Below are 27,257 nucleotides of genomic sequence, written 5' to 3'. Positions count from 1 at the left end.
AATATCTATATTATGGTAAAAAGTAACTACAAATATATCTACAATATAAATGTTTTTATTTACATATTTCATAAAGAAAAAATATTATTGTGTCTTTACACTATATAGGCTCGAAAATATATATAATGGTAAAAAGTAACTACACAAATATACCTATAATATAAATATAATTTATTAAATATTATATATTGTAGCATCAAATAATTTTACTATATACATAAAACTATATACATAAAAATATACATATAGAATATATTTACATTTACTATATACATAAAAATATACATATAGAATATAGAATAGAAAGTTTATATAGCTAGATTTTAAAAATATACAATATAGATATAGACTTAAAATAGATTTAAAATATCTAAAAAAGTAACAATACAAATATATCTACAATATAAATGATTTTATTTATATATTTAATAAATTAAAATTATTATTGTGTCTTTACACTAACTGTATAGACTTGAAAATATATAATGGTAAAAATAACTACATAAATAGACCTATAATATAAATAAATAATTTATCATTTATTTATTTATTTTGTGGCATTTTACCAATGAGCCTATACGATAATGTTTAGTCTCAAAATATTTATATTTGTAATATGTAATTTTATATTTGTAATTATACACATATATTTGTATTTATTTATTAAATACTATTATATCAAATATTTAAAAAAATATATTTTTTTATTTATTTTTACTTAATGCAGAAGTAACACTTTATTACGTTTTATTTTATTTTATTTTACTGTTTCAACTGAAAATATCTCAGCAGCTGTTTATGAGCACTATTTATTCATACAATATCACACATTTTAGCTAAGTCTCCAGGGTCATGGTGTCCCAGACACCAGTATTTTAATGATTTCTAAAACCTGAATCACTGTCTGACCATCTGAGATTTTAGTATGGAGATAAAGTTCTCCAGTAGTATTACAGCACACTGTGTGTGTATATTCGCACTGTTTGTTGTTTGCTTTTAGCGTCTGGGTGAATGTTTGGACCCAGAAACGGTGACACTTGACATCAAACTTAACAAGTGGAAAGTCTTCATGAAGCATGCTGTTACCTCTGAGCTCCAAAGGAAGACAACCTCTAGTGTTCCCTGTTTGTCCTTCTGTTTCGTCTGCAGGGTCATGTAGGTTCTGTCTGTACACAGCCATGGAGCTCTGTTTACCTGGACCCCTCCGGCCCACCAGAGGGGGCAGTGGACCAAGAGGGGGATGTTGATCTAAGGGAATTAAAGGTAAAGAATTCACTTCAGGTCTTCATTAGCAATAGTTAAACAGTCTCAAACTGAACAAGAAATGCTGCAGAAATGCTCAGGTTGAATCTACAGCAGTTTGGCGTTCTCATAGAGGCTTGTTTTGCCTGGGTCCCTCAGCGCTAGTGGACAACTGAACCTTAGCCTCTGTGTTGTTATTTACCATATCAGCCCCTGAGATCTCCTCACTCCCCACTGCTCTGCCTGTCTAAAGATTTAGCTGCAGCCAAGCTCAAGCCGAGCCACACATGAAGAGGTGCTCGGCCCTCAGAGGGGGGCTGCTCTCCACCACCTCGGCTAGCACTGCCTCACTGTTGAACCGCTGCAGCCCTGGAGCTCGCAGCTTATTTAAGCACCATTTGAGGATAGTATGTGTGAACTAATGAGAAGAGGAAGGGCGGTCAGCAGCATGAAAAATGAGATGGTTAAAAATAAGAAAAAAGAGAGAAAATGGAAACTGGTAGGACTGTAAAGAGAGTTGAGGATCTGTTTGCAAGAGTTGTTTCATTAGGAAAAACAAAAAGCACACTATTAAATAGAAGCAAAGGACAAAATACAGAACAATACAAATCAACAGTTATCTACATTTTTCTTAAACGCAGAAGTAATCCCAAACTAGTGTATTCATAATTAGGATAATACATTAAAATAACATTGTATGACACACCAGTTTGCATTATCAAGCAGCAAAACAAACTGTTTTGTACAGCTAAAAATAGGTGGACGTGGATGAGACCGGAAGCCAGACCCATAAAATTGACTAATGGCCGTGCCCACTCTTACGGGACAAAAAAGGTGGATACATTGACAAGATCAGACAAAGAACCAAGAAAGCCAAAGGCTACAAATAAGGATAATAAGCAACTAAACAAGACACAGGTGATGAACATAATCAGTGACTACAGTGATAAACAAACTTAAACACAGGAAGGCATAAGTAATATAAAAGTAAGATAAATTATAAAACTAAGGTTTAATATATTAATATTAATCAATGCATTAGGTATCACAATACTTCTATAGCATTGCCAGGGCTCTATGCTTACTTTTCTTTTTGGGAAAGCTTGTGCTCTTAATTAAAAAAATGTAAGAGTCAAAAAATTCAGGAACACCTTCTAATCAATAATCAAAAATTCTGATCAAAAATTAGCCTTCCCATTATGAGGTGATATTTGACTCCTTAAATTGATTTACAGGGGCCTCTTAACCTTTGTAATGGTGTTTTTTTCAATTTTACTAAAAGTATGCCAACTTTTATGTCAAATTCAAAAGTTTATATTTATGAAGCAAGTGACTGTCTTTATGAATGGGCAATTAATTGAGTCATTGACTCACTTGAGATTAAGTTTTAAATTCGTGAGTATAGAAATATTTGATTTAAATAAAAATGCACATTCATTTATAAACTTTGCTATGTTTGTTTGGAGACGCGCAGCGGCTCAGCGGCAACTCTGAAACTATTTTCATTGATGAAATAGAGCAAAATCAGACAATAGTGTTATAGTCAGACAATGTAAGTCACTTGTTTACTGAACTGTTGTATTCAGTCAGTATCACATTTGCAAACTCCCTCAATAATCAAGCTGTTACTCTCTATTATAATCAATGAAGCTCTCTACACTGCACACTGAATCTCTTATCTACACCCTGTCTACACTTTTTTTGTTATAATGAGAGGATTCTTGAGCTTGCATAAATAAGCACTGAACAAAACGCCAGCGCTTTGAGCAGTGTTCAAGGAATCAACCGATATGTCTGTGATGCAATGCTCAATGCTGCAGAAACATGTTGTAAGTAGAAACCTTCCACAAACACAAATATGCACTGATGCTCCTAAATAATTTTTATAGTCGCATGCAGTAGTTTTCAGTCACAAGTGTGACTGAAATGGTCGCACTGTAGAGCCCTGATCGCCATTATTAGTTTAAGTACTTTTGCAGCATAAATTCCAAAATATAATTATACACTTTTAACATTTTAAGTCGTAGAAATTAACATTAATAATTATGAATGAACATGAATTAATAATAGTATTTTTTATTCATTAAACTTAACATTAAACTTGTACAAAAATTGTTCATTGTTGGTTCAGGATACCTCATGCATTAACTATTAATTAAATTTAACCTTATTGTTAAAAGTTATCTTATTAAATAATCATAATTTGTATTTGTTTTGGATTGTGTGATGGCCAATGAAGGGTCAATGAATAATTAAGCTGTTACTCAAGGAAATGACATTTAACCAAATCAGCATATTAGAATGACTTCTGAAGGATCATGTGACACTTAAGACTAAATTTAACGCTATCTCACGACCAATTTGTACATATTTTACCTCGCTCGTACGAATTTGTGCGATTTCAGTGACGGCTAGGTTTTGGGGAGGTGTTAGGTGTAGGGTATTCATACAAATTCATACATATTGTGCAACTCGTAAAGTACGTATGTTTTAGCTAAAATCATATGAATTTGTACAAGTGAGGTTGTACGAATTTGTACGAATTAGTCACCTCGTATGTACAAATTGCCGTGAGATCGGGCTGACTAAATTACATTTTAAAATACATTCAAATAGAAAAATCTTAATTTCAATTGTCATAATATTTCACAATATTAAATTGCTTAGTTCATGTCATTCAAGGATATGCCATTTAACTTTACCCATCATAAAGTGAGACATGCCAGTACACCTCTGTTTAATGTTCAGATTGAAGTTACTGTGAAAGTACATGTAAACTCTACAGTTTTGATTATTGTATTGTTGAATTTTATTATAGATTTCTAGTGGGATCACTTGATTCCAGACTCATTTGTAATGCGTTTACATGTGAAAGTCAGAGTCTTGGCAGCGTTCTTGTAATTTTTCATCACTTCACCAGTTTTCTTTCAGTTGACTTTCATGGTAAGTCATTTGAAGATCTGCGCATGAATACGAGCCCCAGGTGTTCTTACAATATGTATTTCAGCAATATTAGATCTGTTTTGTCTTCTGAAAATGTTTGACAAGTTTGCATTGAGTTCCAGGACCAGTTTTTGAATTTGTTGGTTAATGCTTCAGTTGTACAGCACTGGGCGTAAAGACTGATATTCAAAAAGAGCATATCACAAAAATGATCTTGCTATGAAAGATTGCGTTTGTAAAGCTCACGCATCATGAATCGTCATATTTCTTTCAGCAAATGTCGTTTAGTTATATGTGAATCTGTGTTAAATCTAAATAATAAATAAACCTATCATTACCTCCTTTTTCTAGTTCATCAGACCACATGACATGCCCGAGGTCCATCTCGATAATCCTGCACTTGTTGTCAGAGAGAGGGTCCTGTTTTCTTTGGTCTGGCCCCAAAGCATGCTTCAAACGCGGCTCAGTCTCCTTAACAGGGGTCCTATGAAGGTCATCTGAGGCACAGTAAAGACAAATGGCTAGTAACATGCAACACAATGAACTAACACATTATGCTGTATTTATTGATAATAGTGTGCAATGTGATATTGCATACCATCTGGCTGATGGGTGTCTGCATGTTCTGTTTGTGCAGGGAAAAGCAGCAGTACTTTGCTGTGCACACGTCTCTCTGAGGGGTTTTCATGTGCAGTTCCCACTTTGATATCAGGGAGATGTACGTGAAGTTCCCGTTTTGGTAAATTCTCACAGCTGCTTTTTTTCTCTTTTATATCTGTTTTATTCTTCAAGACAATTCCAAAATAATTACATTATTATTATGCAAGTCTTTCGAAGATATGGTGAATTTACAAAAGACAAGGTTGATTTGTTGTTTCATTTACACTCTATATTTTTTAATTTAATGTGCAAGATCAAATACTTAATTACTTAAAGCTATTAATACTTTTATTCAGCAAATATACATTAAACTGGTTAAAAGTAACATTTATAATGTTACAAAAGATTTCTATTTTAAATAACTTTCCTATTCATCAAATAATTCTGATAAATGGATCACAGTTTCCACAAAAATTTTAAGCGGCACATCTGTTTTCAACAGTGATAATAATAAGAAATATTTCTTAACCAGCAAATCATTATATTAGAATGCTTTCTGAAGGATCATGTGACACTGAAGATTGGAGAAATGTTGCTGAAAATTCAGCTTTGCATCACAGGAATAAATTATATTATAATAAAAAACAGGTTTTATAAGTTGTTATACAGTATTTCATAATATTAACATTTAATCCTTTACTGATTTACAAATGAGGAACATGGCAAGCGATTATCATGCAGGAGTCAACGATATCTATCTGCAGTATCACACTGTGGAAGAGTAGTCTAGAGCATGTTAAAATGCAGAGAAGTAGAGCAAAGAGAGAACAAAAAGACATTTTTGTAGGTTTATTTATAGTAAAGTGTCATTTTGAGCATGAATAAGAGCCCCAGGTGTTCTTACAGTACATATTTCAGTAATATTTTGAAAATGTTTGACAAGTTTTGTCAAGAAAAGTGGAGAACAAAGTGGAGAACATGCAGAAAAGTGGAGAACAAGATGAGGATTTTTTAGGTTTGTTTATAAGAAGTACACTGGTTTAGGATTATGGTTGAGACAAATGTGTCTTAAAGGGACAATTCACCCAAAAATGAAAATTCTGTCATCACTTACTCACCCTCATGTTGTTCCAAACCCGAAAGACCTTCTTTCATCTTCGGAACATAAATGAAGATATGTTTAATGAAATCTGAGAGCTCGCAACTGACATGTTCCAGGCCCAGAAAGGTAGTAAGGACATTGTTAAAAGAGTCACAGATAAAAGTAAAATAATAATAGTAATAGAAATGGGATGTAACTATAATATCAATATTGTGGTATCGCAATAGCAAAACTGTCTCGATATTATCGTGGTCACATGACAATATAAAACGTTAGGTTTTCCAGGCAAAAAGTGTAGGTTTACAAATATATTTAAACTTATTCTAACACGAAAGGTCTTTAAAGTTGTGTTTTGGGCCATTATGCTTTGGCACAGTATCTGTCAAATGAACAAAAACCAAAGGCACAATATGGCTTAAACCCTTCATTTCTGTTTTCTGCAGTCTGTTTTTGCTGCGCGTTTCAAAGCAAAGCGTACATTTTGTTCAGGCGATCAGTTTGTGATCCAGTGTTTTCCATGCCTCAGAATGCCTCAGTTCACAGTGAATGAATGCAGTGAACTTGTTTATTGCATGTGCTGAGTTTAGTGCACATATAAGAACGCAGCGGCCACCAGTTATGCTTTATTTTCGTGGCAAATTATTACAGATAAATCACTAGATTTGAAGTGAGATGAGTGCTTGTAAGCCTGTTTTCAATAAGGCTGGAGTGCAATTGTTTTACAATATATGGCTATTTCTGTCATTGGAATAACAATAATACAAAATTGTTGTTATTATTATTATTATATTCTAATTTGTTTGGCTTCATAAAACACCAGTGTGAATGTAATTTAGACTGAGACAGTATATTACAAATAAAAACAGGGTTGGGTCCCCTTTAAAGTTCAGGTACAGGTCAATTCACTGACTTTTTTCTGACTGAAGTTTTCTTAGTTAAGAACATGGGTTGAAGCTCTTAATTTTGAACTCTCAAAGTGTATTAGATAGAAGAACTGAACTTTAAAATGTACAAAATTAAAAAAAATTTCCAAGTCTTTGTTTGTCTTTTATATCCCAATGATATTGTATCATGGACTTCATATTTCGCTATTATCGTATCGTGAGATTTTGATATCGTTACATCCTTAGTAATAGATACTCTCATGAACATGCGGTGAAGATACACATGAAAGAGAAGAAATTATTGCATAAAGTTGTTATTTTTGTTTTCTTTGTGCGCAGAAAGTCATATCGTAGCTTTGTAAAATTACGGTTGAACTACTGATGTCACATGGACTATTTTAACAATGTCCTTACTATCTTTCTGGGCCTTGAATGTGTCAGTTGCATTGCTGTCTGTGCAGGGTCAGAAAGCTCTCAGATTTCATCAAAAATATCTTCATTTGTGTTCCGAAGACAAACAAAGGTCTTGTGGTTTTGGAACGACATAAGGGTCTATAATTAATGACATTAATCAATGAGAAAGATGTTTTTTGGACTGTAAATACCAAACGCTCAGTTCTTACCAGTGTTAAAGTAATGTCAGAGCCTGACTTGACCAGTGGGCTCTGGTTAATGGGTGGTAAGTGGAAGACAGTGAAGCTGGGATCTGTTTCTGTATTCACTCTCCTCATGTGAGTTTCGCCTCCACAATGTCTCACTAAAGCAAACACAGTTTGCAGAACATCACATTTACGACTTGACATTTGTATCCAGATGTCATATTTGGGTTTTATGGACTCTAAATGGTCAATAAATACTGATTTAGTTCATGTCTTACTCTGTCGGGATCCCTCCATGTGTCCACCGTAGTAGTTGACCCGTGAGAGTGGGCTGTACTCCTGAGACGAATCCACATACACTGACCTCAGAGTGCACGTCTCTCCAACACCACCTCCACTCTCCATCCGGCTGCGCTTCCCACGGCCGTTTAGATCTTTAGGATGGTCGATCTGATGTGGGAGTATCTGGTATATGTCAGAACAAAATAATGAAAAGCTCTTCTGCAGAGTTTTGAAGTTATGGTCACATAGTTTGGAAAAACACATGGACTAAAAAGCATACTTCGCCTTAGCATTTCAGCTCCACACTTTTCATTGTAAAGGTTCAAAAGCCAAATTCTTCACATAAACAGCAGTATATTACATCAGTGACAGAGATTAACCAAGAAAATGAAATCAGATGCTGTTAAAGGTCAGATGTTTACTTATGAGTAGACCTTTCCAAACGTCTGGTCTTATGATGCCAAAAGCACAGTGTCAATTAAATAGTTAGAGGGAATTTCAGGACAGTGTTGGAAAAGAGACGAAAAGAGCCAGAGGAACATACTGTAGGGGTGGTTTTTTTGGTTTCTGGAGTCTGATGTGCTGGTTCTGTCCGAGCCGCTTCTGTCTCAGGGATTGGACTCATGTGAGCTCTGCATGTATCAACCGCTATCCTGAGACTCTTTAATGCTCTTTTCCTGTCTTTTCCTGTCTTTCCTGTCTTAAAGGCCAATTGTTCGTCTGAAAACAAGATCATTATAGACATTAAGTTAAAGGACAGCAATTATTTCGTGTGTCCAATTATATTTCACGGCGAGCAGAAGCTGAAGAAGCTGTTTGTGGTTGTAATGGTTTACATTTTAGAAATGACTTTTCTTCCTCTTGGCAACGGGAAGGATTTTCCAAACTTACTGCTTTCAGTCCCGACATGAATAGATGCATTCAGAGACAGGTATCTGATACGCGTTTCTTAAAGATGTAAACATTCACCCTCTGAATGGATTTTAACTAAACACTGGCACAAACACAGTAACATATTTTGAGTTTGTTCATTGTGCTTGCTGGGATCGCTGTACTGCACAGGATGTCGCTGATCTAATCAAGAACTGCCTTTGAATAGTCAACATTTATCTGATCGTTAGTGTCATTTGTGTTTCATGAACTCAACCTGGTGCAGCTTGAGATTTCTCCTGGATTTGTACATCCGTTATGGGCGGTAAAGGGCCCACGTCTGCCCTGTTGGGCCGAGGGGAACACAGGAAACGTGGCTGGTATATGACCTGTCCAGCTTTCTCTCCTAAAACACAATGAGATATAGAAGCTTATGATAAATAATGTACATTACAGTAAGCTTTTAAAATGTTTTTAAAAGAAAGGCTGTTCACTAAGGCTGCATTTATTTGATAAAAATAAATAGGAAAACGGTAATGTTGTGAAACATCACTGAAATTTAGAATAACAGTTTTCTCTTTGGATGTATTTTAAAATGTAATTCATTCCTATGATGGCAAAGCTAAATTTTCAGCATCACTCCAGTCTTGTCACATGATCCTTCAGAAATTATTCAAATATGCTGATTTGCTGCTTAAAAAACATTTCTTAGTATGACTAATGTTTATCAAAATATTTGTGTTGATTAATATTTTTTGTGAAATCCATTAAAAGGTTACTCCACCTCAAAATTAAATTTTTGTCACTGTTCACTTACCGCCATGTCCTGCGAATACTGACGCGGAGGAGACAAATTGTTAAATAAAATCGTTATTTTTTTTTTCTTTGCGTACAAAAAAGTATTCTCATTGATTCATGAAATTCAGATTGAACCACTGATGGCAGATGGATTATTTGATGTCTTTCATACGTGTCTTGGTTTTCTCCTGGTTTTCATCCAAAATATCTTAATTTTTGTTCAGAAGACGAACGAAACGTTTACGGGTTTGGAACGACATGGGGGTAAGTGAATAGTGACAAAATTTTAATTTCGGGGTGGAGTAACCCTTTAAGCATTTGTTCAGAATTATTTGTTGAATAGGAATTTTAGAAGAAAAGTATTTACTTAAAGTAAAACACTTCTGATATATCTTTACTATCACTTTTAATCAATTTAGTGTGTCCTTATAAAATATAATAGTAATTAAAATCCTAAACCTTTGAACGGTAGTGTACATTCAAACAAAATGTGTAAGTTATTCACGTTTCAAAAAAGATTTTAGTTTGTTCCTCATAATAAACTGTTGTGTTGTTTCAGTAGAATTGAGTCATATTCATAAATCATATTTTTATGATACTTCAGCGTTTCTCATTTTTGGAACTTGACAATCCTCTTTTATTATACTGAATTGAGCAGCCAGGACATTCTTGAATTAATCTGTTTTGTTCCACAGAAGAAAAAAATACTGGTTAGAAACAACATAAGGGTGAGTTTAAATGTATCTTTTAAAGTAGTTATGAATGGCTTTAAATGTAACATGAACAATAATGTGAAAGCATTTTTGCTCTTTGTTCTATATACCTGTAAAATATCTGAAACAGTGACTGGATTGTTTAGAGAGTCTCACCTTTAACCTGGCTTGAATTCTTATCTCCAGGTCTGTGACGCATGTTGACGTTCTGTATAGCATGTTTAGTATCTGGCAATAAGGGGTGCGTTACACCGGCAAGAGATCCAACCTTTGACTAAAGAAAACAAAGAATCGTATATAAAGAGCACATGTGTTTGATTTTCACATCTTCATGATTTTTCAGGCTTCTCCAAACATGTTCCACATTATCGCTAACTGTCTCTTTTGAAACCACTCAGACACGATATTCACTTATTTTCAAGGTCATTTGTCTTTATGAGCATGATGGATTTCTCTGCACGTGGCCTCCTCTTTGTGCCAAACGAAAACGTGCATGCCGAGCTGGAAGTCACACTGGAATTCTTTTGGATGCAATACCTTGCAATAGATTCAAAAGAATATAAGAAAACTGAGATGTTTTGATCTCCTGGGTTGAGCGTTTAACAATAATATGAGAAACCAGGTGCCAGACATCAATGCTTTGAAATCAGTTCCTAAAAGAAAAAACAAAACTACAAGACACAAACATCCATAAAAATACAACACAGTGTACTTTGTTAAAGTGGAGGAATTTTCCAAGTTTTTAGCTGTATTTTAAATTATGCACTATTAGCATTAAAAGAAATATCGGTAACACTTTACAATAAGGTTCATTTGTTAACGTTAGTTAGTTAACATGAACTAAGAATGAACAATACTTCTACAGCATTTATTATTCTTAATGTTCATTTTCAACATTTACTAGTACATTAAGAAAATCAAAAGTTGTGCTTGTTAACATTAGTTAATGTACTGTGAATTAACAAACTAACAGTGAATGACTTTATTTTCATAAATTAACATTAACAAAAATTAAAAACTACTGTAATACATTTATTGTTCATTGGTTGTTCATGTTAGTTAATACATTAACTAACATTAACTAATGGAACCTTATTGTAAAGTGTCACTGAAATATCTGTAAATTTTTCTGCCAGAACATCCATTTTTCTACAGATATTTTTTTTCAGTAAATCTTTACAATTAAGTTTCCATTAGTAAATGTTAGTTAATGTATTAACTAACATGAATGAACAATACACATTACAGTATTTATTCATTTTTGTTAATGCTAGTTAATGAAAATAAAGTTGTTTACTGTTAGTTCATAGTAATTCACAGTGCATTAACTAATGTTAACAACATTTGAATGTAATAATGCATTAGTAAATGTTGAAATTAAGATTAACTAAGATTAATAAATGCTGTAGAATAAATGCTTTTAAAAGGGGTCTAAAAGTCTTTTAATGTGTAATTTTTAATTTTTGTGTTTAATTTGAGATGGTAGATGGATGTAATTTTTTACTTATTTATTTTTTCATTGTTGTATATTATTATCACATTTTCTATAGCCCTGCTTTATAAATAAAATGTTTTATTATTAATTATTATTAGAAGTATTGTTCATTCTTAGGTCATGTTAACTAAAGTAGAGAACTAATGTTAACTAATGAATCTAATTGTGAAATGTTACAATTTTTCCTTACAATGTAGCTGTTCCCTGTTTGCAACTCTATTCTTGACTTGCAAACAGCATTTGTCTCTGTTTGATCAGTATTTGTTTCTGAATGATTAAATGTTTAAATGATTAAATATTATAATTTAAAATATTACTTTGTTTTATTATGCCATGGAAGGTTATTATAGTTTTTAATTTCAGTAAAAATTTTAGTAACGCATTACAATAAGATTTCCATTAGTTAATGTTAGTTAATGTGTTTACTAGCATGAACAATTAACATTATTTATTAATCTTTGTTAATGATAGTTAATGAAACAATATAGTCATCCATTGTTTGCTCATGTTAGTTTACAGTTAAATAACAAACACTACTTTTGGTTTTAATAATGCATCAGTAGTTTTAAGCATTATAAAAACTATCAAAAAACAAAAATTATTTTTTGTCCATTTTTATTTAATTTTAGTTTGGGTTTTTCCAAATTAGTATTATTTTACCAAAATGTATTTAGATTTAGTTTTGTTGTCAGTAAGACCATCTAACTCTAGCACTCTCTGTTTTCTTTTTTTATTTAAAAAAACCCCCACTTTTTTATCATTTATTTATTTATTTATTCTTTTGACGTTTATTAAAAAAAGACCCTCAAACACTAGCGTTCCATATTCTTTTTCTATTCTATCTATTTTTTTTTATCATAAAAATGTATGTACTACGTCAGGCTAACTGAGACTTAGGCCTACATATTATCTTTTGTTTTTTTTGTTTTTTTGATTGCTTCTATTGTCCTTATATTTAAATCGCTTTGGATAAAGCATCTGCTAAATAACTAAATGTAAATAAAACAAATGTTTTGCCTGTAATAATATGCATTATTTCTCTCATTTCAGCTGGCCTTGCTGAGGATGACTATGGCGGCTATTTTCGAGTCCCTGGAGCACACCTGTGTTGTTTACATTCTGCTGTAGTTGAACGTGACGGATCGAGACTTCACACAGGCCACCCACAACCAAGGGCCCTTTTCCCTGGAACTGCTCCAAATCGCCGTCCAAGCCCTCATGTCTATGAGGTAAACACACTGATTACTGCATTGAGATCTCATCACCTGGATCATTCCCCTTTTGCCCCGTGAGGGTGCCATTTCGGTTACATATTGCAGCAATTTTTTCGGTGTCATTGAAGTTGCTCTTTTCCTGCTGATCACAGAGTATTCGGGCAGTTTCTCTTCTGACAGTCCATGCGGGTTTCTGTTTGGACATTGTGAAAACGAAGCCACCGTAGAGTTTACTTTTCTCATTTAAGATGCACACCTGATTCTATGGTGCCTTTGATCTTTTTCTGCATCCACAGATGATTTTCAGGGGCGCAGAGAGAGGACGGATTAATGTGCGTATAATGAGGGAACAGTCAAAGGCTGTGGAGCATTAGCAGATTGTGGTGGACGGGAATTGGATAGATTACGGACCCTGTGCTTATGTAAAATCCCTCAGGACACCTTTATTAAGATTTGCAGCTCACATCCCACGGAGGTCAAACGGCACATTATGGGTAAATCACCAGTTTGATTGACCTGGAATGTGTGGAAATTGAAGACACCTTGAGGACTGACCGCATGTGTGTGTGCGCGTTGCGTACTGACGGCAGCGTTATCTGCCAAGCCCAGGTGCAGCTAAAACGCTCAGTGAAAGATTATGGAGTGAAATGTAAAATGAACATACCACATTTCACCTACTTGCCTTCAGGATGGGGTTACCTCTCCGGCCAGCAGAGTAAGAGGTACGGCAATCAGGGCCGGTAAGCTAATACGGCCGCCGAGTCTGTCACCCTGACCTGAACCTGAGTTTCAACTTTTCTGGGTAGTAAAATTCTGGAAGATTTACTGTGAACTGGCCTGTCCCTCAAGTTTACATCCCACCTCTCTTGCTCTCCGGCAATCAGGAGGCAACTTCAGGCAGATCTGCACAATGGTTCATTTGTAGCAGATCTGGGCCTCTTAACTGAAGAAATTTGACAGATAAGGAACCGTTTCATGCAGTACTCGGTCATGTACGTGTACGTTAACTGATACATTAATCAGATGACTGTTCTGTGCAGTATCTAATGTTATTTAAACTTGACCAATAAATCAAGTAATTAAAATATGAGTGATGGTTCCAGAATTTCATGACCTCTGCATTACAACAGTAACTACATTATTTTGTGGAACACCCCCTTTACCTAAAAAAAAACTGTACTTGCAGATAAAATAATGTTAATGAAATTAAAGGCCACTTAATTGTACATAACACCCCTGTACATTTCTAAAAAGTGAACTTTTTTTCAATTTTTGTAGTAAAGTTTGGTAAGATTTAGATTTAGATTAGGAGATGCGTATTCGCTATTAACTAAGAGTTTTCCCTCAATAAATTCCTAATGTGCTGCTAATTTATAGTAAGGCAGTTGTTGTAGTAGTTATGTTTAGCTATAGTCATCAAGCGAACCTAGAATATGGTCATGCATTAGCAGAGCTGCGTAGTAACTGCTTACATGTAATCTGGATTACGTAATCAGATTCGAAAAATTAAGTACTTGTAATTAGATTAAATTACGTTTTAAAATACTTGTAATCACACTACAGTTTCTTTTTTATTGATAACAAGATAACATATTATTTACACAATAACAATAAATTATTAACAATTTATAGATTCTTCCTAATTTCTCTTTCCCAAAGGTTTTTTGTCAACTTCTTTCACCTTATACTCTTGAGATTGTAAAATAAATATTTCAATAATGAATTATAATTTTGGCATGTTCACGGTTCTCTGACATTGACTAATGGTCACGTGACATGCAGGTTTTTTTTTATTTTTATGATTTAACTAATTATTTGCTTTCAGTTAACCTCACGAACCCTAGTTTGGGAAACCTTGACATAATGCTATGTTTAATGCACTTCATGTTGTTAACTACAACGAATGGAATATTTTTTAATACTCTTTGTATCCTTATGTCAATATGGTACAAGATTGTCCTATTTAAATTAATGTGATAAACGAGTTAGGTGAAAAGTAATCTATAAATAATCAAAAAGTAATCTGATTATATTACCTAAAATGTGTAATGTAATGGATTACATCATGTAATTTTCAGAAATTTAAAGTAATCTGCCCAGCTCTGTGCATTAATATGTGCTTTATAAGTGCTAATGAACAGTCAATATACTAGTAATATGCATGCTAATAAGCAAATAGTTAATAGTGAATAGTGTTTCCTAATTTAAAGTGTTAATTTTTAGTCAATATTTAGTCATATTTAAAGAAATGCACTTATTTTGTATTGACTAAAATATGCAAATGATTATATTTTAACTCTAGTGTTACAATATTTTATTATTATAAATGTCCTGAACTGCAACTTAATCATAAGTGTGTAATTACAAATACACAGCATACAATTTCAATAAAAATGACATAAAATTATATTTTAGTTTACTGTTAATGCTTATTTAGCCATATTTGAAAGGCAATACAAATATAAACATATAAAGATAAATTATTATTATTAGCATGCCTATTATTAACATATTGGCTGTTTATTAGTACTTATAAAGCACATATTGTCAAAGCATGACAATATTCTACATCCCTAATCCTATCCAATACCTAAACTTAACATTTACATAACTAAGTATTATTAAGCAGCAAATTAAGAGTTTACGGAGGCAAAAGTTGTAGTTAATGGTTTGTTTATAGCGAGAATTGAATCTTAAACAAAGTGTGAATGAACATTTTTGTTCATTCTTCTACATCTCAGATTTACCTTATTTTTTCCAAAGGCCAAAATGGCTCCAGTCAGGTCTTGTAGGGTGTGCAGCTGCTTCTCAACTTCCTGTTTTGGGCAACTCAGAGCTTTTCTCTTCCTGTTAACCTGGCCAGACCGGTATGCCAGTGCAAGATCCTCTGAATACAAAATAAGAGGCCCTCTCCTCGTACTATAGGTCTTAGGAGGCACTGGATCCAGGCCTCCGAAAAAACGGCCACTGCTGGTAAGACGCAACAGTGGAGGCTGGGATTTCCAGTTGAAGTAGTCCTAGTTAATAAAAGGTCATGTTTTCACTAACTGTGTGGAAGTGCGTTCAAATAAATCAAACTTTTATCTTTGACTCATTGAAACTGGCCTTATATAGAAATATTAAAGAAACATTTACCTCTGGTTCAAAACAGACCTCCAGTCTTCCATCGTGACCGTCTTCATTTGGCACAATCTGGCCATACCCACGACTCAGCAATGACAGGACAAAATCTTTCATTGTGGAGTTGTTTGTGTTTCTTTGATTGAATGCTGAAAAAAGATAATCCTATCATGATTGTGGACTTGCATCATGTACAAGCTGTAAAAACTACATTACCAACTCAGAAAACAAACCTAGTCGTTTTTTTTTTTTTTTTTTGGTAAGCTTTTCTCTGCAAGCTTGTGAAAAAATGAGCCGCTTAGATTTTGTGCCCCCATGATGTAGAAAAGGGATCTTATTATAATGTTATCAGCTCTTAATCTACACATTTTCACCCATGGCGTCACCATTGTGTTGAAATGTTTTGAGAATGAAGTCAAAATTAAAAGAATGAAATCTAAATATTTCGAGAATAAAGTCAAAATATTTTGAGAATAAAGTAGCAATTTCGAGAATAAAGTCGAAATTACAAGAATAAAGTCAAAATACTTCAAGAATAAAGCTGAAATTATGAGGATAACGTCTAAATGTTTTGAGGATAACGTCTAAATGTTTTGAAAATACAGTCAAAATGTTTTGAGATAAAGTCGAAATTACAAGAATAAAGTCAAAATATTTCAAGAATAAAGTGAAGACATTTCAAGAATAAAGTTGAAATTACAAGAATAATGTCTAAATGTTTTGAGAATAAAGTCTAAATGTTTCAAGAATAAAGTCTAAATATTTCGAGAATAATGTCTAAATGTTTCGAGAATAAAGTTGATTTATTTTGAGAATAAAGTTGAAATATTTCAAGAATAAAGTTGAAATTATGAGAATAACGTCTAAATGTTTCGAGAATAAGGTCGAAATATTTCAAGAATTAAATTGAAATTATGAGGATAAAATCTAAATATTTCGAGAATAAAGTCAAAGTGTTTCAAGATAAAGTCAAAATTTCAAGAATAAAGTCAAAATATTTTGAAAATAAAGTTGAAATCACAAGAATAAAGTTGAAAATTATGAGAAAAACGTCTAAATGTTTTGAGAGTAAAGTCGAAATTTCGAGAATGAAGTCAAAATATTTCAAGAATAAAGTTTAAATATATTTTAAGAATAGTTTAAATATTTCAAGAATGAAGTTAAAATATTTTAAGAATAAAGTTGAAATATTTCAAGAATAAAGTTGAAATATTCCAAGAATAAAGTCAAAATAATTTGAGAATAGTTGAAATATTTTGAGAATAAAGTTGAAATACAGAGAATAAAATCTAAATATTTTAAGTATAAAGTCAAAGTGTTTCGAGAATAAAGTCAAAATTTCAAGAATAAAGCCAAAATATTTTGAGAATGAAGTTAAAATTACATGAAGTCAAAATATTTTGAGAGAAAAGTCGAAATTTTGAGAATAAAATCTAAATGTTTTGAGAATAAAGTTGAAATTTCGAGAATATAGTCGAAATATTTCAAGAATAAAGTTTAAATATTTTAAGAATAAAGTTGTAATTACGAGAATAACGTCGAAGTATTTTGAGAATAAAGTTGAAATGTTTCGAGAATAAAGTCGAAATTTCAAGAATAAAGTCGAAATATTTTGAGAATAAAGTCGAAATTAGGAGAGTCAAAATGTTTCGAGAATAAAGTTGCAATGTTTCAAGAGTAAAGTTGAAATTACGAGAATAAAGTCAAAATGTTTAGAGAATAAAGATGAAATTACGAGAATTAAATCAAAGCAATGAAATTTATAATATTGAGACTCAAAATATTTTGACGTTATTCTCCAAACATTTCGACTTTATTCTCCTAATTTTGACTTTATTTTTGAAACATTTATACTTTATTCTCAGAATTTGGACTTTATTCTTGAAACATATATACTTTATTCTTGTAATATTTCAACATTATTCTCATCATTTTGACTTTATTCCCCAAATATTACGACTTTCAACTCGTAATCTTAGATTTTTTTTTTGTTTTTGTTTTTTTAAAGTGGCACTAAAACACTGTAGTGGATAGATACAGCAACTGTAAAACTCACTCCTAAAAATATTTCTTTTTATTGGCATCTGTGGTTTATTGGTTTTAACATCCATGGAACCTTCTTATTCTACAAAAGATTCTTTGTAATTGAAAAAGTACCTCAGATTATTAAAACAAAGAACTGTTCACTGAAAGTTTCTTTGCAGAACACATGGTCTTTTAGGTTTCAAAGAAGTTTTTAAAAAAAATAACAACTTATTCAGAGTCAGCAATTTTTGATCTCACTTTGTTCTCATACCTCAGTTTGTGGCCGAGCTCCCCTCTCCTCAACGACCATTTCTCATTAATTCAGAATGGATTCGAGTGTTCATTCAGCATCCCCGCCCGCTGCTTTTACATACTACTGAATCATTTCTGCCCATGTTACGAATGTCTGTGTTTACTGAGCTTTGCAGTTGCCAGGCTCTCCACAGCTCCTCGGCTAAGAACTGTTTTCTTGTTGCCTTGGTTGCAACCAAGCAATTACCCCTCCTGGTCAGGCCAGCAACTCTGACTACCTTGGGCTAAAACCATCCTAAAATACAAACAAAAGGAAGATGACAGCTTACAGCGTTTGTGAATAACCTGAACTGCGTCTCCTTCACGACACGTCCTGTCATATGCCCAGGATAGTACATCCCTAATTAGTGTTATTGACTGTGCCACAAGACATAGACTTTTCCTTCCTTCACATAAAACCCCTCCATCAATCAAACAGACAGGAGAAATTGTTCAAGCTTACAACTAAAGACCTGCAGGATGTCCTAAAATAATGCGAGAGGATACCATGACAGTTTAGCCACATAAAACAAAGAAAAATACGTGGAGTGATGTATGACAGCAGGTGTTATTGTGTCTGGCATAGCTAATAAACATGGTTTAGGAACAGTACACTGGTTGTGATCTTTTGATCAGCTCCTGTGCTGTACTATACTCCGATCTCAAGGAGGTTGGAGGTTGAAACTGAGCTTCACAGTACAGTTTACTGTAGAGGGAAGACTTATTCTGCCCTAACCACAACACTAGCCTCTTCAACCACATCTCCATGTGCCTTGTGTTCCGTGCTGAATCATTTTATTGCTTTGTGAGATCATAGTTTTTGACGGTGAACAGAACTCGACTCTGGACACCTGCAGGGCTGCAAGTATTGTAATGATGACTAAACCTCCTTTGTCATAAGAAATGGCGTTCACCTGTGATCGCTAAGCAATTTTTGGGCCCAAATGGAAATAATTCCAAATTCATGATTTTGTGACCCTGGACCACAAAACCAGTCAGAAGTAGTGCGGCTATATTTGTAGAATATATTGTATGGGTCAAAATGATCTATTTTTCTTTTCATGACAAAAATCATTAGGATTTTAAGTAAAGATCATGTTCCATGAAGAAATGTTGTAAATTTCCTATTGTAAATATATAAAAACTTTTGATTAGTAATATGCATTGCTAAGAACTTCATTTGGACACTTTAAAAGTGATTTTCTCAATAGTTAGATTTTTTTTTTTTTTTTTTTTTTTTTTTTTTTGCACCCTCAGATGATGTATAAATCTCAATATCAAAAACTTTACCCTTATGACTATGGTTTTGTTTTTCTTCATTTATTTATGTTTTATGGATTTTTTAGAGTTTTGATGCAGTAACAGTTTCTATGAAGTTAAATGTTAAACTTAGGGATACTACTTAGTAGGTAAAGCATCCCATTTAGAGTTTATTTCAGTTACTTTTGGCATAATATAATATGTCATGTTTTGTATCAACATCTTCATTAATCTTCTGTTAGTTATTAAACATCTTAAAGATACATTTTTGCGTATACTGTTCACTCTAAAATGCTGGGTTAAATACAACCCAGAACAAACCCAGCAATTAGGTTGTTTTGACCCAGCAGTTGGGTTAAATGTTTAACCTAGCCTTCGGGGTAGTTTTATTTACCGTAACTGTTGCTTAGAAATGACTGTATTTCTTGTTTATAATGAACCCAATATATATAGGAAATCAAGATTTATGAACATGTTCAATAAATGAACATGTATTAATAAGTTGAATAAATAATAATTAAATAATAAACATTTTTATATTTCTTCTTCTTCTTCTTCTTCTTCTTATTATTATTATTAATAATAATAATGATAAATGTTCACTTTTTGATTATTGCTGATGCCTCCAGTAAATGTGTCTGATTTTTAATTTACAGCCTATTTTGGGGTTCATTTTAAGCCAGCCATATACTTTTTAAACAATAGTTGAGTTAAATAAAACTACCCAGAAGGTTGGGTTACACATTTAACTCAACTGCTGAGTTAAAACAACCCAGTCGCTTGGTTTGTATATATATCACCCAGCACTGGGTTGTATTTAACCTAGCATTTTTTAGAGTGTAGACATTCAAAAGAGTTTGCAACATAATTGTTACAGAATGTGATTGATAAAATATGTATTCTATTGTATTCACAATATAATATTGGACCCTGGACCACAAAACCAGTCGTAAGGGTCAATATTTATTGATAAGATAAATAAATAAGCCTTCCATTGATGTATGGTTTGTTATGATAGGACAATATTCGGCTGAGATACAACTGAGAGATACAATCTAAGGGTGCAAAAAAAATCTAAATATTGAGAAAATCGCCTTTAAAGTTGTCCAAATGAAGTTCTTAGCAATGCATATTACTAATTAAAAATTGTTTTGCTATATTTACAGTAGGAAATTTACAAAATATCTTCATGGAACATTATCTTTACTTAATATCCTAATGATTTTTGGCATAAAAGAAAAATTGATCATTTTGACCCATACAATGTATTGGTGGCTATTGCTACAAATATACCCATGCTACTTACGACTGGTTTTGTGATCCAAGGTCACATATAATAATGTAATGCAATATAATATGTTGATGATTTTTTTTTTTTTTTTTTTATTTTTTTATTATTTAAAATTATTGATTTTTATTTTATGCCAAAAATCATTAGGAAATTAAGTAAATATCATGTTCCATGAAGATATTTTGTAAATTTCCTACTGTAAACCTAACAAAACTTAATTTTTGATTAGTAATATGCATTGTTAAGAACTTCATTTGGACAACTTTAAAAGTGATTTTCTCAATATTTAGATTTTTTTGCTTCCTCAGATTCCAGATATTCAAATAATTGTATCTCGGCCGAATATTTTCCTATCATAACAAACTATACATCAATGGAAAGCTTATTTATTCATCTTTCAGATGATGTATTCATCTCAATTTGGAAAAAATGACCCTTATGACTGGTTTTGTGGTCCAGGGTCACATATATGCATTTTCTATTTCTTTGAAGGCTGTTACAAAGCAATGCATTTAAATATTTTAAAGCTCTCCAGTAGTACATGAGCTGAATTATGTACAACATGTGATTATGAACTAAACTTCCGCGTAGAAATAAAATATAACGTATTTTTAGTTACGTATCTTGAAACTTGGTTTTACAGTTCATTCATAATACTGTAAAGTCAACTCCGTTTGTAATCAAGTATTTTCAACATATGAGTGACCTGTGGGTGGCGCCAAAGCACCGACCTTACGCTTCATCTCTGTAACTCTACGGGAGTTTCTCTAATGAGCACAAATGTTTTTTACTCGTTTACTAATACTGTAAATACCACCACAGAACAAACCTGAACACACAATTGTATTTGGTCATTTCTTGAGGCTAATTCTGACTTATAATTACATTAAAAATCATGTTTCATTACAGTGTAATATCGCATTTGGCGTATTCAAATAGTCATTAAGCACTTTCTTACATGGTTTTCTTTAAAAAACGAATGCTAAAAGTTTATCATATCAGTGTGTGATTTACACATCTTTATGTCTTTGTTTTCAAAATATTAAAAATTATACATTTTTTAATAGCAAACAAGAAGCGTGTAATGTCATCTGTAAAGTAAAATGAGTCCGTTCGTTAAAAATCTAATCATTTTATTCAGCGAAAACTGTACAGATACAAAGGTCTCTTACCAAATTTTAAAAATCAAGTAAAAAACAGCAAGATTATTTTCATAAATACATATATTCTTTCAGAAAAGGTGATTATTTACACGTTACATCGTTTAAAGGGAGCTTGCATAAATTCACAGCTGTACACATGCATATAAGTATCCCAATCCGAATGCGTACTTGACGGTCCATGTGTGCCAATGTATGCATGATTGTCGACGGAGGGCTGCGAAAGTCATACAAGTCCCCAGTTAAAACAAGGGATGGTACATGTGTATAAGGCAATTTTCGTCCAAAATGTTCAGAACCGTGAGCGTCGCGCAAATCATTCAGTACTGTCTACAGAGATCACATCTGCACATCTGATATCGTGTTACACAGAAAAACAGTCTTTTTCACATACAGATATATGAGAAAAACCAATGGTTAAACAGACACTGTTCTTGACGGTCCGTCTAGGCACGCAGTAGTGTCCACAAAACTCACTCAACAAGTCTCTTTACGCGTAACAGCGCGCTGTTCAGAGACATTTTGTATCTTAGAGAAAAGTTGCATGGTCAGACATGACGAGTCTCTCGTTTTTCATACCGTCGTCTCGCCTTGGTTGCTATTGCTGAGCCTTTTGTAAAACCTGCGCCACGACTGCAGAGTTTTCCCGGACCATATCCAAAATCCAGAGGTGATTCCCACGATCATGGTCATCAGATACTTGATCATGAATACGGTGAAGTCTGGAGACATGGGGGCGAAGTTATTGACTGGGCAAGGGACAGCGAATCGCTTACACGTTTGCATGTGCCAGGTCTTCTCCCACTGCTCTCGGAAAGCCTGCTCGTAGAAGTAGCACGCAATCACGATGGTAGCGGGCACCGTGTAGAGCACGCTGAACACGCCGATGCGCACCATCAGCTTCTCCAGCTTCTCCGTCTTGGTGCCGTCGTGCTTCATGATGGTTCTGATGCGGAAAAGGGACACGAACCCGGCCAGGAGGAACGAGGTGCCGATGAAGAGGTAGACGAAGAGGGGCGCCAAGACGAAGCCACGCAGCGAGTCCACGTTGTAGATGCCAACGTAGCACACCCCGGTGAGAATGTCACCGTCCACTTGGCCCATGGCGAGGATGGTGATGGTCTTCACTGCTGGAACGGCCCAGGCGGCAAGGTGGAAGTACTGAGAGTTGGCCTCAATGGCTTCATGACCCCACTTCATTCCCGCTGAGAGGAACCATGTGAGGGAGAGAATGACCCACCAGATTGAGCTTGCCATGCCGAAGAAGTAGAGGATCATGAAGAGGATAGTGCAGCCCTCTTTTTTCGTGCCTTGCGCGACCGTCTTGTAACCATCATCGTTGAATTTGTCAATGCAAACGACTTTGTCTTCTAGGAAAAAGCCAGCTGCGTAAGCAACAGCCACCATGAAGTAACACCCGGAGAGGAAGATAATTGGCCTCTCCGGGTAACGAAACCGCCTCATGTCCACCAAGTACGTGAGAACAGTGAACAGTGTACTAACACAGCACAAAATGGACCAAATGCCCACCCAGAGGCGGCCAAATTTGACCTCTTCCTCTCTAAAATACATGAGTCCGTTGGGTCTAGTGGGCTCACATGGCGCCCCGCAGTCTTTTTCCCCCATGAAGTGGTACTTGAGATAAGTGGGCACTTTGAGCTGGAGCGGACATGTGAATTGCTGGCTGGGTCTGACCACGTTCGGCTGTAGTGTGATCAGTTCTGGAACGTAGGGCGTCGGGTTTGAAGTCGGGCTCCCCGCGTCCGAGGTGTTCTGACCCACGCAGATCTCCCCCGCGCCGTGCACCGGGAAATTCTCGCAGCGCAGGCGCTCGGGCCACTGGAAGCCGAACTTGTTCATGAGGGCCTCGCAGCCTTGTCTCGCCCGCTCGCACAGGGAGCGACACGGCGGGATGGCTTGCTCCAGCACCGTGCAAACCGGCGCGTACATGGAGCAAAGGAAGAACTTAAGGTCCATGGAGCACTGCACTTTCACTAGGGGGTAGAACTGGTGCACCTCCAGCCCGGCGTCCTCCTGGTTGGTGTGACCCAAAAGGTTCGGCATAATGGTCTGATTGTAGGCGATGTCCGTACAGAGAGGTATCGATATGGGCTGGCAGAAACCGTGCTCGGGAATGGAGATGCCCTTCTCTCCATGATACTGGCCGCTGGACGGCTGCAGGGCCAGGGTGAGAAACAGAAGAAAGTATCGAGTAATCCCGCAACAGTGTTGCATTTTGAGGAGAGTTGTTATTTGGGTGACTCGGTCCGAAAGAAATTAGGCTGCGGCTGCTCCGACAAAAAGTTTTTGTGACCAGTTCGAATGCGTTTAAACGTACAGAAACTCCTCGTTTGCGCTCCTGTCACGACACTCGTGGTTTAAAAGCAATCATGTTAAACAAATAAGTGGATTTGTGAAGAAAACTCTGACGAAAAGTCACCAAGTCCGAACATACATCCAAACTAAATCCACAACGAGCGCATCGTTTTTTTCCTTCTCCAAGGTTTCTGAGAGAATCTTCTGAGTGTTATTTAAAATTTTCCGCCCGGCTCTCCAAATCCTGCGTGTAAGTCTGTGTATCCAATGACTTTAGAGCTGCATTTCGCTGCTGGAAAACTTCAGTCAGATATCTTGAGCAGAGTGCGCGTTCCTCGCTTTCCTCTCGTGTGCGCTCAGCAGACGCGCTTCTCACTGACTGGAAGGTTTGAGCGCAAGTGAGGCGCACATACAATAATGTGCCGTCGGTTTCTACACACCCCTCATTCAGATTCACTGCCCCTCTATGCGGGGCGCCTTGAAACCAGTAGCGGTTTAGACCAATCACAGGGTTTGTTTTCCTTTGCGTCTTGCTTTTGATTGGTCATTGGATGTAATTGCGGAGGGTTTCAGCTATCAGAAACTTTCCTTCTATATAGGGCGGAGAGAAAAAATCTATAGGCTGGTTTCTGAAAGTGTAGTAATTCACTGGGCATGCACAACCCTGCACATGACTAATTGTCGAAGAATTGGGTTTATCGATTCAAATCCGGGGTTTCCCTCATGAAAATTAGCCATGGTTTTATTATAGTAAATGTGTATTGACTACCATTTGTAAAACCACTGTTTTACTACAGATACCATAGTTGAACTATATGATTAGTGTAACAAAACAATGGTTTAACTGTAGCAACCATGTTTTTTTTTGGTTTTATTTGTTGTAAAACCATGGTTAATTTTCGTAAGGGTTGTTTAATAGAAACTTGCAAATGCTGTCGCCATTAAATATTAAAATTAGTGCTGTCAAACAATAATCACATCCAAAATAAACTTTTTTTTTGTACTGTCACTGTGTATATTTTATGTATATATTATAACATACACATGCTTTGATATATTTAAGAAAAATGTTAGTTTTAACTGTAGTAACCATTTTTTTGTTTGTTTTATTTGTAGTAAAACCATGGTAAATTTTCGTAAAAGTTGTTTAATAAAAATTGCAAATCGTAATTACATATGTTGTCGGCATTAAATATTAAATTTAGTGCCGTTAAACCATTAATACCAAAATAAAAAAAAATCACATATTTCTGTGTACTGTCATTGTGTATATTTTATGTATATATAAATACACACACATGCACTGAAATATTTAAGAGAAATTATATGTTTATATATTAAATATATTTATATATAATATTAATTATATTAAAAAATACATGAGTAAATACAAAAGTAAATACATGTAAATATTTTCAAAATAAATACTGTATATGTGTGTATTTATAATAAATATACCCAGTACACATACATATAGTATGTAAACAAAAACTTTTATTTTGGATGCGATTAATCGCGATTAATCGTTTGACAGCAGCAATTAAAATCTGTGCATACTGATTTAAATACACTTCAAAAAATGCTAAAAACAACCAAACGCTGGGTGAATTAAGGACAAACCCAGCAATTGGGTTAAATGTTCAATCCAACCTTCTGGGTATATTTAACCCAACTTTTCCTAAAAAGTGACGATACTTCTTGCTTAAATGAACCCAAAATAGTACAGAAATGAACATTTATTAATATGTATTAATAAGTTGAATAAATAATAATTAAATTAACATTTTTAAATTGCTTATTAATAAATGTTCACTTTTTGATTATTGCTTATGCCTCTAGGAATTATGTGTCTGACTTTTAATTTACAACCTATTTTATGTTCATTTTAAGCCAGCCATTTAGTAACTTTTAAACAATAGTTAAACATTTAACCCATTTACTGGGTTTGTCCATATTTCACCCAGCACTGGGTTGTTTTTAACCCAGCTTTTTTTTTTTTTTTTTTTGAGTAATCAAAGCCTGGCAGTCACATAACTAAATAAGTGCTAAACCCATGTGGAAAAAGCTGAGCTACATAAAACTTTCCAGATCTACTATTTTCTTAACATCTGCATTTTTTTATTGCAGTATTATTTTAAGATGTTTTGAAAAGACAACGTTTACTGTTTAAATATTAATCTACTGAAAAATACATACGCCTAATGACGGACCTCACACCTGCTATTTAGGGCGGCGTGGATAGTTAACCTGCTTGAAAGAGGGTAAATATTTTGATAATTTTCATTTGAATTATTCTCACGCATTGCAGGTGTGGACCATCAGCTAAACAATTTGGGCTACTTAAGGGCAAAGAATGCAGAGAAATAAATGTACATGACGAGTGTGTCCATGTAAGGAGACGATTAAGGGGAAAAACTACATGAAAGCTGTTGGGAAAGTTCTGTGAAATTTATTAAGGTCCAGTTTTAAAGAGGGAAATAAATAATTGATAAACCAAACATAGTTTCATTGACACCAAAAATGGGAAAAATTCACTACTTGTTACAATTATACACCAATTAATTAATAACTGCCAGAGACCAGTGATAGCCAGAGCTATTGGCTTATTAAATAACTTATTCTTAATCATAAATAAAAAATCGCCTTCTCTCTGCTGGAGTGTGTTTTAAAAATAGATCTGAGCGTTATAGCTGTATGCCTGGTTACTCGGTATGTAAATGTGAGGGCTGAGGGAGATGATCTGCTCTATGGACCTCAACATCAATCACACAGAGCCCAAAGCTGCTGCCTCAGAAATGAGCGCTATGGCACGCTTATTCTGCTGCTCACCGTAGCTCTACAGCAGCCCATGTTTGATCACTGAGCATATACACTCACTTCATCTTTCGAGAGACATGCAACTTAAAACTTTGACTGACGGTTTCTTAAGAGCATATTTCTCTGGCTTATTAGATCATGGTTGCTACGGTTGAAAAATACATCCAGTAAGTTGTTCTGATGTTGTTTTAGTGATAAAATACAGCATGACTTTATAATTCATGATTCTTGTTCC

General features: G+C 34.4%; 2 protein-coding genes across 3 annotated transcripts in view; both read right to left on the bottom strand.

Moving 5' to 3' along the window:
• The window catches only part of LOC127170484 (trichohyalin), a 39,572-nt gene extending 21,260 nt beyond the window's left edge, over positions 1-18,312 (bottom strand). For both annotated transcript variants that reach the window (XM_051118467.1, XM_051118468.1), the window contains exons 1-11: positions 18,159-18,312; positions 15,878-16,011; positions 15,490-15,759; positions 10,190-10,307; positions 8,800-8,928; positions 8,197-8,372; positions 7,649-7,835; positions 7,395-7,528; positions 4,784-4,970; positions 4,524-4,682; positions 1,087-1,248 (exon numbers count right to left, since the gene is read on the bottom strand). In XM_051118467.1, coding sequence (XP_050974424.1) covers positions 1,087-1,248; positions 4,524-4,682; positions 4,784-4,970; positions 7,395-7,528; positions 7,649-7,835; positions 8,197-8,372; positions 8,800-8,928; positions 10,190-10,307; positions 15,490-15,759; positions 15,878-15,979 — 1,624 coding nt within the window. In that variant the 5' untranslated portion in view covers positions 15,980-16,011; positions 18,159-18,312. The remainder of the gene's footprint in view (positions 1-1,086; positions 1,249-4,523; positions 4,683-4,783; positions 4,971-7,394; positions 7,529-7,648; positions 7,836-8,196; positions 8,373-8,799; positions 8,929-10,189; positions 10,308-15,489; positions 15,760-15,877; positions 16,012-18,158) is intronic.
• A 3,553-nt stretch (positions 18,313-21,865) lies between these two features.
• On the bottom strand, positions 21,866-24,605 carry fzd7a (frizzled class receptor 7a). Its single transcript, XM_051120127.1, has one exon. The coding sequence runs from the start codon at positions 24,122-24,124 to the stop codon at positions 22,463-22,465; it is 1,662 nt and encodes a 553-aa protein (XP_050976084.1). The 5' UTR covers positions 24,125-24,605; the 3' UTR covers positions 21,866-22,462.
• Positions 24,606-27,257: the final 2,652 nt, after the last annotated feature.

The sequence above is a fragment of the Labeo rohita genome, chromosome 9 (genome assembly GCF_022985175.1).
Source record: "Labeo rohita strain BAU-BD-2019 chromosome 9, IGBB_LRoh.1.0, whole genome shotgun sequence".
In the NCBI taxonomy this organism is placed as follows: domain Eukaryota; kingdom Metazoa; phylum Chordata; class Actinopteri; order Cypriniformes; family Cyprinidae; genus Labeo; species Labeo rohita.
Note: the sequence above shows the minus strand (reverse complement) of the source record. Positions and strands in the feature narration are given on the sequence as shown.